The sequence below is a fragment of the Malaclemys terrapin genome, chromosome 12 (assembly GCF_027887155.1).
Source record: "Malaclemys terrapin pileata isolate rMalTer1 chromosome 12, rMalTer1.hap1, whole genome shotgun sequence".
Lineage (NCBI taxonomy): Eukaryota > Metazoa > Chordata > Testudines > Emydidae > Malaclemys > Malaclemys terrapin.
In genome coordinates this window covers 14481272-14496300 of record NC_071516.1, presented here as the reverse complement: position 1 = coordinate 14496300, position 15029 = coordinate 14481272, and the positions used below count along the sequence as shown (strand labels likewise).

General features: G+C 39.6%; 1 protein-coding gene across 7 annotated transcripts in view; it reads right to left on the bottom strand.

Annotated features, from left to right (window-relative positions):
• The window catches only part of BCAS1 (brain enriched myelin associated protein 1), a 91729-nt gene that overhangs the window by 19332 nt on the left and 57368 nt on the right, over positions 1-15029 (bottom strand). For 5 of the 7 annotated variants that reach the window (XM_054045713.1, XM_054045708.1, XM_054045706.1 and 2 more), the window contains one exon: positions 4075-4242. The exons of the other annotated variants lie outside the window; for them this stretch is intronic. In XM_054045713.1, coding sequence (XP_053901688.1) covers positions 4075-4242 — 168 coding nt within the window. The remainder of the gene's footprint in view (positions 1-4074; positions 4243-15029) is intronic. 7 annotated transcript variants of the gene reach the window in all.

Below are 15029 nucleotides of genomic sequence, written 5' to 3'. Positions count from 1 at the left end.
ATGATACATCTATTGCCTAAAGGAATATAACAGCAGCTAAGCTAGAGATAAACCAAACAAATAAAATGCTATTAAAAGTCCCAGCCAAGAAACTTGTGGCCATGCAACCATGAGGCCCTGCAACATTCCATTCCACATACAAACTCCCCTTGTAATAATCATTTAAGTATCAGAGGCCTTGAATAAATATTTGTTAAGATACTATCTTTTAAGGATTTATTGCCTGTTTTACCCTTGACGAGGGAACAGGAGATTTTCCTAAGGAAGTGTCAGATGAGTTGGTGGCCTGTATCGAGTGTGTGGCACATCTTGTACAGCTGAAAGTATTTCTTTTAGTCATTTTTCACAGCTCCAGTAGCCTCCTTGCCACAGTGTCACATGTTATGACTCTTCAGGTGTAGTATCAGGAAGCACATTTTGAAACAGGTTGGGTTTTCTCCTATTTTGTAGGTGAGAGTTTTATAAAACAGATCTAAGCACGTACGTCAGTGCTTTAGCTTCGCAGCTTTAGGTAGCAGGTGCTAAGGATTAAACTCATCACCCACACGTAGGAGACATATGCTGTAGGCAGCGGTGAAAAGTTGAAAGGTACAATCCAAGCACTGTGGGCCTGATTGTTCAGTCAGACACCCCATAGTGTCCCTCCCAGGGAGACGTACAGATGAAATTGAATAGCTTTTGAGTGGAAATTACAGCTACTAGCACAGGTCCCCATAGTACCCAGCTGTTCTGTGCAAAGAGATTCCCCACCACACACATCTCACATCTCTGTACAGTACCAAGCACAACTGGAGCACAGGAACTTCTCCCTCCATGTGATTCCCTGCAGTAGAAGATCATGCAAGGGGAGCAGGATGAGGTGGAGAGACATGAAGCTATACTTACCCAGCTCTAGACAACAGCTGGGGAATCCTAAACACTTCCTACATATTTAAGCATGTGATTATTAGTCGAAAAATATTAGGAAAGTTTGTTATTCATCATTTGTTACCCTTCTGCTTTTAAAAACTTTCATCCAGTTAGAGAGCAGAAAATAACACCATGCAACTTAGGTGACCAATCACACATCAAATAATATGCTTAGTCAATATCTAGTATTCTAGGCAAGCAGATGGATTGTATCCAATAAAGTGAAAATCATTCAGTGAAATTATTTGGTACATACTTCAAGAACAACAAAGGAAATCAGGGTCTGTTTGGGAATGATTGGATACACCAAAATGAGCTAAATCAACAATAAACAGTTCAAAATGCTGTAGGTTCAGTTATGCAATTAATACAATTCTATTTCCAGCATGGAGGGGATATTTGTCGTCTTCTTAGTTCCTTGTTTTTATTCCTTAACAATGAGGATAACATATCAGCTTCTTCCTCTTTTAAAGAAGCAGAAAACAGAGAAGCTGAGCCAAGACCAACTCCTTGCTCCGATTAGAGTAGTGTTACATCTAGTGCTTTATAACAGAGTCTTGTTTGTTTTGCCATGGTGACTTAAGCTGTGCGTGGAACAGAGCTTTATATTTAGGGTGACCAGATAGCAAATGTGAAAAATCGGGACGGGGGTTGGGGGTAATAGGAGCCTATATAAGAAAAAGACCTAAAAATCGGGACTGTCCCTATAAAATCGGGACATCTGGTCACCCTATTTATATTTAACCAGTGCTACTTTTTAAATTTTTCAGTAGGGGAGGTGTTTTGAAGTTATAGTTATCTCAGAATTGAAGCCTGATGCACATGGCTGCTGACTCGTATGGCCTGCTTTTTTAACAAGTTAGGCAGGCATTCATTTACAAGCTTACATGATCAATCGGGTGACACATTTTTATGTGCTATTACCAAATGTCCATATGCAAACAAAGATTTGAGGCTGGAGCTGGATTTAAAAAAAAAAAAAAAAAGACCCAGTGTTAAGTGTCCAGTTCCCTTTGAAATTAAATGGCTGTTGGGTGCCTAACTCCTTTAGATACTTTAGAATATCTGAAACTAGATCCTAATTGTATTGCTAATCTGCATGGTGTGCTGGATGCCTTCCATTCAGTCTACATGGGGAAGCAATTAAATCCCTCTTTGTTCAGTGTGTGACAGTGGAAACAGGGAGTTTGATTGGATTGCAGTACTGAATATGTCCTGGGTGTCAGAAAAGAAGCAGAAAGCTAGCACAAAAGCCAGGAGACAGCCAGAAATGGCCTTAGGAAGAAGCAGGAGAGAGAGCGCCTTTGGTGCAGAGTGCTCACTGGAAAGAGGCTTGGAAGTGCAAGCTTGCTGTGTTCAGGGAAACAGGACTTTGTGTAAATTCTTTGTACATAAACAAGACTGCACTTGAGAAATTCCTGACTCCATCATCAACTTCTCCTCCTAATGGAAACAACCCGCAAAGCCCCAAGCATTGATTAACCACTCAGACCTAAGGGACAACAGTATGACAACTTGTTCTCTTTACTGTCCTTCATCTCCACTCCTCTTCATTTGTTTGTCTCAGCCACATGTTTCATCATGTCACAACCAAAATGGTGAGTTCTTTGGGGGCTAGGACTGTTTTTTTTTTTAATTGTATGTCTGCTCAGCTCCTAGCACAATGTGGCTCTAATCCTGTATTGGTACTTATAGCTGCTACTATAAACAATTCTTCCCAATCTTCAGATCTACCATGCAGGAAGCTGGGGATCTCAGAAGTATAAGGATGCACAAACCAGCCTCTTTCTTCCAGGAATACCCAGTGCACAGAGGTCTAGGACCAGGAGATTGTGCAGAGTTGCTCTTTCAGCACTATGCCCCCTGGATATCCCTTAAAAATCCTCAGGGAATTGGTTAAATCAGCTTTCTAGCTGCTTTCAGCAACTGGAGCAGACCCAAGAATCCACGTGTGCTGAAAAACATTTGTGAATTCACTCGTGGCAATGGTATTTTCAAATTAGACCTGCAGTGGTCCAGCCAAATGCACACCTAACTTGTTAAAAGAATATAGGGTGATCCCGATAATGGCTCGGATTCCAAAAACTGTGCATCCACCTAATTTCGGCATACAGTTTCCACAATTATGCATGCACATATTTGAAAACATGCCATTCTGACAGGCTGAGCCATTATATGGTGTCAGATAAAAGCTAAGTTTTATACAGCTATGACTCCATATCAGGTAACTACCTAACCAATAAAACAGCATCTGAACCACCTTGCCAAAACAAATAAAATGCTATTCAAAGTCCCAGACGTGATAATGTTTTAATCAGAGCAGCAGGTTAGTTCTATACTAGGACTGTTTTCTTTTCTGCTTCTTTAGGATCATTTGAAGATGTGACTTCAACTGCAGTGAATGAGTGTACAATTGCCGGTTAGATTACAACATTGTCATTTGCATGTGCATTCACCATGATAGTGGTTCGTGTCCATGGAAATAATAAGATACATGTCACTTATTACCTTCATCACTTCCTTGTATGTTGTTCCCATTTCTACCCCACTTTGTCAGGAGTTGAGGGTTATATTTTGATTTTGTCTTTTAAGACTGGTGAAGTAAGGGGTTGTATCTAGGTAGCTAACCCCACTTGGGCTGACAGCAGGGTTTGAACCTGAGACCTAAGCATAACCCTCTATCTCTGACCTAAAGAACTAGCTGCCTGATTCAAAGCCCACTGAAATTAGTTAAGACTCCCATTGACTTCAATGGGCTTTGGATCAGGCTCTATCTCTGCTACTTAGAAGCTGTTAGCTCTAGCAGACCCATAAACGTTTGTGGAGCAGCCACTAGAGGGAGATATGTAACACAAAATAAACATGGGTGACACTTACAGCACCTAGCACATTTTGGGCTCTACAGAAATATAAATAATGATATCTTATGTGCAGTAATAGTAATTTCACATGCAAAGTAGGCTCACAAAGGTTTTCATAGTATTACAAGAGCATTTACGTGCCTCTGGTCAGTTATAAAGATTGTCTCCATTATTTACATATGTAGCTTTCATTGCTGTACGCAAACAGAATTGTAAACTCATTATGAGAATTGTTTAAAAAGTTACCAGCCACAAGTTTTGAACAAGGCTCCCTCAGATCCTTTTGTTCAAAGACTCTGCTTACCAGTTTAAAAAACTTCCTCAGGTTTGTTTTGGGGTTTTTATTTTCTTCTCTTCTAAGTTTTACTTCTGCAGTTTCTGGGGTTTTAGTCTCATCTTTGTCAGGAGCCACTGCTTCTAAAGATGCCTCCACTTTCGCATTGATTACAACCTCTGTGTCTTCTGGTGCAGTCTAGGGGTTTTTTTGACAAATATTAAGAAGGCAGAAAATCATTCATCTGTCATACTCTTTAAATCAGAACTTTTTTTTAATGCTGTTATAATGTAACAATGATGTTCTGAGTTAGAAATGCAGGAATTCTATACAGAAAGAATGAACATCAGGTACCATTATTCTAGGAATTGCATTACATCCTTTAGGGCTAGGGTGACCAGATGTCCCGATTTTGGGGGCTTTTTCTTATATAGGCGCCTATTACCCCCTCCCGATTTTTTACACTTGCTATCTGGTCACTCTATTTAGGGCTCCCAGTCAGGAAAGCACTGAAGCATGTGCTTAAGTCCATACCTATTCAAGAAAATGTTTAAATCAGTGGGATTTAAGCGCAAGCTTTGTTAGACATGTGTTTGAGAACTTTCCTGCAAAAAAAGTGCTTTCTTAAATTGGGGCCTTAGTTCCAAAGTACAATGTTCACCTTTACTCACAATTTAAAACAAAAATTTAATCAACAGAGAATGTGAACACTTACAGTGGTATAAATCAGGAGTAATTTCACTAAAGTCAGTTATACCTTTATAAAATGGGCATGAGCGAGAGGAGGATCAGGCCCAGGGGGTTTGTAAACAGAAATGGGAATAAGATTAAATAACTTGTGAAAACAATAGTGGGTCTGATTCTTCACTGGATTTCACCTGGATTAGTCACTCACACCAGTACAAAAGAAATGTGGGGTGGATGAAAGACATCAGACTCAGAATTCTCAACTCAGTCATATCAGTAGTGCTGTCATACACACATGCGCATACACACATACACACACACACACACACACACACACACTTTGCAAAGGTGTAAATAACTACATGAGATGCAAGGTAAAGGAGAATCAGATCCATTGTCTTACCAAGATCCTGATCCTAGAACACCTCCTGAGTGTGCTCAACTTCCACTGGAATTCATGAAAGTTAACACATGCTCAGCAATTTGCAAGAGGTACTCTGCATTTAGCAGGATTGGGGTCCAAATGAGCTCTAAAGTATTAATGAAAAATGGTGTCTATTCACTTGAATGCCTCATTCCACAGTCTACTCAGGGCCACACCTCTGAGAGCTTATCGTGTTCAAGTGAGCAATGCAAACTGCACAATACAGAGAACACAACCAAGAGGAACATAGGTGCCTCATCGAGGTATGGATGCTTCAGATCTCACCTGGACCTGGGGCTAAACATGCATTTCCTTGGCTGACTGTTCTCTCTTATATAACTGCCCAGGTACATAAGAACTAGGGGTGCTCCTGCACCCCCTGGCTTGAAGTGGTTTCCATCATATCCAGGGTTTACAGTCAATGGCTCTCAGCACCCCCACTATAAAAAATTGTTACAATACCCCTGCCCAGGTAGACAATAAAAAAGACTTTCTCCTGTGCACTAAAGAAATGTTAATTAATTTGGAACTCACAGTCACCATATAGAGAACCATCTTCTTTTCTGTCTTAGAGACCAAGCTATTAGCATGGAAATAACCCAAATAATTTGACCTGAACCCAACCTTTGCAGCATTTTACAGCCAATTGCAGAATGATGCATAACATCATAAATGCATCTTATTTTGCATTCAGCACCTTAAACACTGAACTAAAATGAAAGTAGTTACACTAGACATTGACATTTAGACATGACCTGCTGTTTACATTGCCCACAAAGTGAATATAATTTAAAATATTGTACAAACCAACTGCTGTAAATGTGTCACATCAATTCATAGACATGAATGCAATATTTATGTACACTGTATAGAGTTACTTGTAATGTGTGTGCCTATAGGATGACCTCCTCTTGGCTTACACACTGGGGATTGAATCGGAGACCTAAAAAGCATGAGCTGCTACAGTTTGAACTAAAGAACCACAGCTTTATTGCTATAGGCTGTAACACCTGCTATCCTTGGTGTGCTGGGCACAGAGGGAAGCTGTAACATGCACACGCAGGTGCCCATGGTATAAAGCACATCGTCTGAATGTTTGAAAATGGGATTGGTGAAGTGCATGAATAATCTGCAGTAAATAATCCTGATTGTCTGGATATAATGCAACCTTTTGTGAGTGAAATGCATGGAGACTGGTGGGGGGAAGGTTGCAGGGGAAGATATCTATTTCACCCCCCCCCCCCCATCTCAAAGGCTCTACAGCACAGCCGCCCCTTCCCCATGACTGTTACTTCAGCTGATGAATGACAAGTGGCTGTAGGGTCTCTGCACTGCGCAGGTGAAGGGCCCACAGGATCTCTATAATTGTTTATCCCTATTGCCGACACTGCCCTTTCTTATTATTTTGTTATCATCATTTGGACCCATTAAGGGCTCAATTGCAACTTTGCTACAAGCCCCCAAGAGCATAGTCACGCGGCCTCAGGACCAGGCACAGTCACAGTCTGGTTACTGGTTCTCCCCAAGCTCCAGGAGAAAGGTAATCTGAGCCAGCCCTGTACCTGCAGATAACTTCCCCTGCCACCCTTGCTCCACTATTCCAGAAAGCACACTCAAGGGGCAGAACCAAGGCCCTTCTAATACTGCATGCTGCCATTGGTAATGTGTGTATTGACCTCCTTACTCCCCTGCTCAGCACATAGCCGTGGTCAAAACTGTGCCCTACGTATCTATTGGCCCAATTTTGCTATCCTGATTCACACTGCATAGCACCTTCCCACAAAAGTAATCCCATTGACAGCACCCTCCAATGTAACAGCACCCTCTAATGTAAGTATGACAGGTATATGAGGTCAGAGAAATTAGCCTCAGATTTCCTAGCATGCATTGAAACAGATTGTGATATATTGCTAAACATGGGTTTGTCTGATCTATTCTTTTCCTGGGTATTTTTTTCTTTTTTCGTTGGGATGAACGGTATTTTGACAGGAATCAAGATTAGATGTTCAGAATCGTAACTTTTTCCAGCTTTACATTTAATTGCAATGTTCCTCTTAAAGAAATTACAGTGTAAATCTAAAATATGTTTAACATTACTCTATGAACAGAATTTAAATGTATGAAAGTTAATGAAACAGTTAATCATTAGTAATAATTTTAATCTGTATTTCTATTTGATCTGCTTTATGAATACACATAATCAATTCACCATTTCTTTGCTAGAAGGAAATAGTTCATTGCACGAGCTGGAAGAGTGGCTCAGTAAGGCAGTGACTTAGCTTCTAGGAGCTCATCTTTCAAAGATTAGCATTTGGGATCCTATTACGGCTACTGCTGTTACAGCTGCAGCCCGAATGAGTTTTCTCTCAAGCGTTTTCTGTGCAGGGGGTTTAGTTTCTCTAGTGATAACAATTGCATCCTGGGAGGAAATGCCAAATACTGGAGGGAAGGAAGGAAGGAAGGAAGAAAGAAGTGCTGTCTGTTAGAAAATATTAAGAGATAATCAGCCATTCAGGGGGATTAATTTGTTGAATATTCCATGCCTCACAACACTATACTTACAGTAGTGAGGTACTTTTATTCATTGGTCATTAGATTGTACAATTTAAGAGTAGGAAATTTAGAGTCAGAAACCTTTAGGAAAGTTAAATAAAACTTGCAATTTAAAAATAATATCAAGCCTACTTTATAAATACAATTACAGAGCCAGATTTTTTTAAAAATAGACATGTACAAAATGCACATCTAATTTGCAGTGATGACAACTGCATATGAAATCTCTCATTTTACCTGGGCAATGTTGCTAACGCACATTTTAATTAGGCATCCCACAGTGTTCCTGAAGAAATTATAAGGTGCCTTGTCTGCAGTTCTTAGTCTGCTATTAGGAATGACATTTTTATAATAATTTGGTTATAATTATTATGAGGAAGGAATCCTGTACAATTGCATATGTGTGTGCACATACACTAGAGCCCCCTTTATAGTTCTCAGAGCTTTTAAAGTATTTCCATTAACTTGAGGTGAAGCTTTATGTACAGTTATCACATCAGGGTTTCTTTATACTTACAAATATACATCAAATCTAATTGTTTTTAAATGCTAGCTATGTGCTGGCTTTGGAACTCAGGCCAGAACTGTGAATTATTTTTCAAATGTAGATGTTATTATATAATGACCCCTTACTACCGCATTCATACTTTGCATTACATACATGTTGATTCACTATTCTCAGTCAGAACTTTATGTGCACTTTAGAGGTTGTACATTTGTGTGCCTAATTTGCACAACCCAGTACTGCAATTGTCAGAGCTTCTGTGCTAATTGATTATCATGGGTGAAATTCATACCCTCCTGAAATCAATAAGCGTGTTCTCATTGCCTTCAACCGGGTCAGGATTTCACCCCCTGCATCTAACCAGTCACTGATAGATGAAATCCCTATAGCCATTTTGAGTGCTGTTACTAGATGTGTGTGTACATATTAGATGTACACTTGCATGTGTTTTTGTCATAGTATACCTATTTTCTAAAACCCCTCAGCCTGAGTCACAGGGTTTGTGTACGTTAGAGATTCATATCGGCATAGCTATGCCAGCATAGCTCTGTAGTGTAGATGCAGAAGAGGTTTTTCTGTTGGTGTAGGAACATCACCTCTCTGAATGAAGTTAGCTACATTGACAGAAGCTCTCTTCCATCAACATAACTGTGTCTATGCTGTGGGTTATGGCTGCATAGCCTCACTGGTCAGGGGTGCGTTTTTTTCACACCCTAACTGACATAGCTATGCTGATATAACTTTCAAGTCTAGACCAAACTCTATTTCCTATAGCATTGAATACTGTAGATACGCCGCTACAGCTTCTGAAGTACAGGCCTGGCCTGTTGCTTCAGCATGATGAATGAGACAGGAAAATGACTGCCTTCATCCTGTCACAACCTATTTTGTGTGTTATGCTTACAAAAATGCATTTGAAAGTTCCTTATTTTCCCTCAGCCCTGTAAGGTTCAGACCTTTCATATTCTTGTGGCTCCTATTATGCTTTACATGCTATAATGATGATTTAACTTTCAGATCTTATTTTAAAATACTTCACTCCAGAAAATGAAATTCCTTCAGAATGTGCTTTGTAAATAAAAGCTGAAAGAGCACACCAGAGCTGCTGTACAAACAGCAAAATTCACTCCATTGCTGCCATGACATCACAAAGGAAATGTCACTCCTATAACTATAAAGAGAGTTTCCAAACTGCTGCTGTGATTCTGTCAAGTTCCAGTTTTATTTCACCATCTTGGTTGACATACCGAAGCTTGGCTGTATTTAGTTTTTCCATGCAGGATGTTTCAATGGAATGCAAAAACTTTTAAACTTACACACTTATATACAAAGCAATAAAGGGTCAAATTGTTACTTTCATTGCAAAGTATGAATAATTGGGCTTTGTAGTAGGGACTTCATCCATGGGTGGGGGGAGGGCACTGGACATAGAAAACTTATCTTCTCGAAACCCTGCTAACTCTAGGGGGTTAATGCCCAATAACGTATTCAATATTTTAACAGTTATACTCTTCATAACACTAAACCTCAAGAGGAAGTATGGGCCACTGGTTACTTGCCTGGGACTCTGGAGATCCTTCCATACTCTGCCACAGACCTCCTGTATGTCCTTGGGCAAGTCACTTAGGCACAGGAGGGATTCAGAGCTCAGGTTAAATGGTGAGTGGTGTATAAATTGCTGTCTAAGTTTTCTATTGAAAGAGGAACAGGGAACAATAGGAGGTTGAACTGCAATGGGAGTTAGGCACCTAAATATCTTTTAAGGATTTGAGTCTTAGGGCTTGTTGAAATGATACAATAGTATAGGGTTGGTTTTTTTTTTTTTTTTAAATGGAGATATCCTATCTCCTAGAACTGGAAGGGACCTTGAAAGGTCATCAAGTCCAGCCCCCTGCCTTCATTAGCAGGACCAAGTACTGATTATTCCCCAGATCCCTAAGTGGCCCCATCAAGGATTGAACTCACAACCCTGGGTTTAGCAGGCCAATGTTCAAACCACTGAGCTATTCCTCCCCCATTTGAGAAAACGTTCTCAACCTTTTTCTTTCTGAGGCCCCACTGCCCCCCGCTATAAAACTCCACAGTCCACCTGTGCCACAACATTTATCTGCATGTAAAAGGCAGGGCCAGCATTAGGGGGTAGCAAGCAGGCAATCGCCTGGGGCCCCACGCCACAGGGGGCCCTGTGAAGCTAAGTTGCTCAGGCTTTGGCTTCAGCCCTGGGTGGTGGGGCACACATTAATAGGTATTATGCACCTGGTATTAATATAGTATATATTAAATGAGAGTATTGGGAAGTCATGCTAAATTGTATTCTACTTACTTACTTATGCTAAAGAATACAGCCCATAATAACTTTTAATAGTACAATTCAACATTTGGCATAGGCAGATAGGAAACCTGTCAAAGTCAAGATACATAAATGTACTGTCCTGGTACAGGCTTGGGATGTGCCTCAATGCCCATTGGCACCAGGGGTGTACTGTCCAAAACAAAAGATAATGAAAGGACAGAACTGGTTATGGACTGGTTGGTTAGAACTCAGTGACGTATGGAAAGCTCTAACTTGTAAACACTATTTGATATAAATACAAGTAGTTTTGGAGGCATATTTTGGGAGCAGACCTTCTGTGTGTGGGTGAACTGAACACCCTGCAAGAAACTACTTCCTGGAAGGATTGGTGACATACTAACTCTTTCCTGTACTGTACTGCTTTGTCCTTAGACAATAAATTGGCTGTTTGGTTACTTCATCTCTTGAATATTTTTAATATCAAACTGCAGTAGTCAAGCAATTGGTTAAACTTTGAGTTATACAGTTGACATACTTATGCTGGCAAAATCTCCGGTGTAGATGCAACTATGCCAAGAGAAGAGGGTTTTTGTTGGCTTAGCTAACGTCATCGGTAGGTAGTGTAGCTATGCAAGCCGAACTTCTGATGGCTAATGCTGCATCTCCACTAGGGGGCTATGCCAGCATAGCAATTCCAGCCAAGGCTGTGCAGTGCACACAAGCTGTTCAACTGTCACTACGATGGTTTTGAACGTTTTACCTGGTATGTTTTTAGGCCCTGGAACATTCTGAAGGGTCCTGAAGGGTTTATTAGGCTATTTTGTGAAACACTGAATGTTCATGGTGGTTGAAACCACAAGTAGCCTTTTCAAAGTGTACTTATAAAACAACAATTGAAAATGCTGGCTTCCTAAAGAGAGATTATCTTTAATTAGGCTGTCTCTCTAATGGACGTTCTTACATATAGTGCTGACTAAATTAGAAATCGGAGTTTGTGAAGAAGAGTCACAGTAGGATATGCAAACCTGGCATTATATGAAAGGAAACTTTAAAGGCACCACGCAATTCCCATAAGGTAAGAGAGGCCAAGTTGTCTTACATTTTGCAGATTCCTGGAATCTGACAGCACATTACAGAATAGACATAACTCCTCTTAATTTTAGAGAGTGCTGTGCACAGTCTTCCAAAGCCAAAACAACCCCTCCAAATTACAAGGGTTTTTTTTTTTTTTTTTGACATACTTTTAACTCTCTGCTTCTGATGGAAGGCCAGAAGAAATGTTCTTATTTACCATCCCAAAGATCTTGAGAGATGCCCTTGACAGCAGCTGAAGTTTAATGGGAAAAGCCTGACAAAGATGAATAGTCAATAAACTTTGAATGATTTTACATTAACTTAAATTCTCCTCTAGGGTATGGGCCTGTCTTCCTCTTTACTCAACAAAGCAATAATAAAAATTCAAAATGACAGTATGTTCTGTGATTAGTTTTATAAGGCGGAATCTACAATTTGTATAATAATAAATTATAGGGAGAACAATTTTATCAACTTTATTTGTCTTGAATACACAGTGATACTCCGATAGCCATAAATTACATTGACTGAGCTTTCTGGATTTATAAGTCAAAATTCTGCTGTCAGTTACACTGGGTTAAATTGGAATTAATTTCACAAAAGTCAAGAGTCTCTTCTGATTTGCACCAATGTGACTGAGCTTAAATTCCTTAAAAAGAGAGAAAACAGACTTTGCAGAGAACAAGCCCAAACCTTGGAATAGCATTTCAAGGCAAATACCTTGTTTGAAGGAATAAAATGAAATCCACCCACTAGCCTCACTATTACAGAGCTACCATTGTATTTTTGTTATTTAAAATAATCGTTTTCTCGGCCTCTGTTGTGTTTTATAACAGTATTTTACAGCTTTTTTGCTTCTTTGTTAGTTGGAAAATATTGTTCTACTTCCTATAAGATACTGTTCTCTGTTCCTTTTCCTATAAAAACTTAGTGAAAGTGGTAATGGTGGTATCTGTATAAGTTACTGTCTAAACTCTGAATTCTTCCTCTGACTTACAAGACTTTCAAGCCTTCCTACAATTCAGTAATTGATGTTGTACCAGTACCTAGGAGTTTTCAGTTCAGTGTTTTCTTTTATGTTAGTACTATACAAAATGGAGTGAAAGTTGAAAATGTCATTTATTTTCGGGCCTGATGCAATGAGCTGGCTATAAGGGTTTGTTTCATTTACTGAGCATCCTTTCTTAAGTTTAAAGTAAATCCTATACCTTGCCTTCTGTATTATTCTCACATGGCAGCTTCAGCGTGGTGCTCCCTATCTGAGTCTAATCTCCATCCTGCATAAGACTCTATTTTTCTTGGGCCATGCATTTGTTAGCTAACAAACCAAACTGTATTTTCTTGTAATGCATAAGTATTAATTAATGAGCTCATCTTTTGCAATTTTTTAATTTAAAAAAAATGCAGCTGGGTGTGATTTTGATCTCTGCTGCTTAAGAGGCACGTGGTAGAACTTATAGCTCAGTGGGAGAAATATAATGGCTTTAAGCTATTTTTGTGCCCTTCTGATTTTGGGTGGCCCCTGTGTGACTTAGAAAGGGTCTGTTTAAGTTACTGCAGCCTGCCCCTGCCTGCTTACGAGAAGTGGCACTGTCCAGAACCACTATAGTGCTTTATGCTATGGCCCAGCTCTTGATACCCGTCCCATCTCTAGGATGCCCGCTACATTAGGACTTCCAAGGGGCTCCTCAGAAATCAGCCGTGCCTGTCTTCCCCAGTTATTACACAACGGAACTTCCCTTATAAAGCCCCTTTATGATACTTTGGCCCCTTTAGTCAGGATAAAAGGACCAGAGTTCAGATGATACCCTCACCCTCTACTCCCGTGCAACTTTTCCAGTAGTACATTCTATAATGGAGGTTGACAAAGCACTTCAGAGACTTGATAAGGCCTGGGTAATACATTATAACCATCTTCTCCACCCAAATATTCGTTTTCCTTCTCTATGGGACTCACCCTTCACATACTGTTTGCTCTGCAAATCCCATGGTAATGACTCAGTGCTGAAGGTTGCTGTTTGATACATGCTTATCATACCTGCTGGACAGCTGGGTTGCTGGCTATACTATCAATAGATAAATCCTCCCTTCTCAGTAACAAAGGCAGGTCTTTTGCTGATACATCTATGACATAAAAACTGTAACAGCTTCAAATTGTGATTTTCCCCTGCAAAATGTATCCATTATTTGAGATAATTTACTGACCAATTTCCCTGAATCCTTCTTAGCCTGCAGCTGGTTTGTGATTATTCTATATTCAAAATGGCCATGTGGTATATTTCTATGCCTAGACACGTTCAAATCCTGGAATCAGGTTTCCAGTGCAAATACCTGTGATTACAAATGCAAAATTTGCTTGTCCGTTAATATTCATCGTTTGCTTAAAAATTAGAAAGCATACGTTGGCAAATATTCCAGCCATTTGTGAGAATATTCCTGGAAAGTGATCACAAAATGGGGCCAAACACAGCAGAAATGAATTAATTTGGAAAGTTAAACAAGCATTCACAGATATTATTTTGCACTGTTTACCGAGCTCTCATTAAAGCATTAGCACTACAGTCTGTTGACAGTCATTTCATTAGTTCTATTTTGAAGTGAAAGCTCCTTCTAGAGACAAGCAAAGCAACTTGAGTTTCAGGCTACTCTATGAGGCTAATCATTTTGTGCAGTTCTGCATTTCTTTGGCCTCAGCTGATTAGGTCACCAAGATTCCTGGTTAAAGGAAATATAATATCTTCCTCTATCAAGAAAACCTAAGGAAGCGACACAAATCTTTTGCTGGTAAGGGATAATCATTCAAACCAAACAGGTAATTTTATTTTTTTTAAAACAACTAAATATAAAGGGCCAAATTCTGTTCTCAACTACACCTGTTTATATCTCTTGTAACTCCATTGAATTCAGTTCTCCCTGATCAAATCAATGGCGTTATTATGGAGTTTGCACCAATGTAGGGTTCGGATTTGACCTACAGTACCCATTTCTCAAACAGAGAGAAAAGTGAGATTTCCAAAAGACAAAGGGCCTAATTTCTCACTGGTTTATACCCCTGTAAACAAAATAAACTTCAATGACTGTAAACCAGTGTATGTGGGAGAAGAACTGGGTCGAAAGATTATTTTAAATTAACAGAATATAGCATCAGAAGCTCAGGTGGTGTAATTTATCATCGTTCCACTGGAATCAATGAAGAGTTAATTCAAACCAGCTGAGAACCTGGTTCATATTTTTAATTAGCCTGATTTTGATTGTGCCTGCCACGTATGAGATAAGATAAAATAATTCTTCCATGGCAATCAACCTTCCTTTGACAACAACTAGTTCATTAATGGAGACAAAAGATATATTTTCATGTATTTTAAAATCAGCTACATTACAGTGAGAGAGAGCGAGAGAACGTGAATTAACAAGAACACCCCACAGGGAGTTGTAGCCTGGTGTAATGC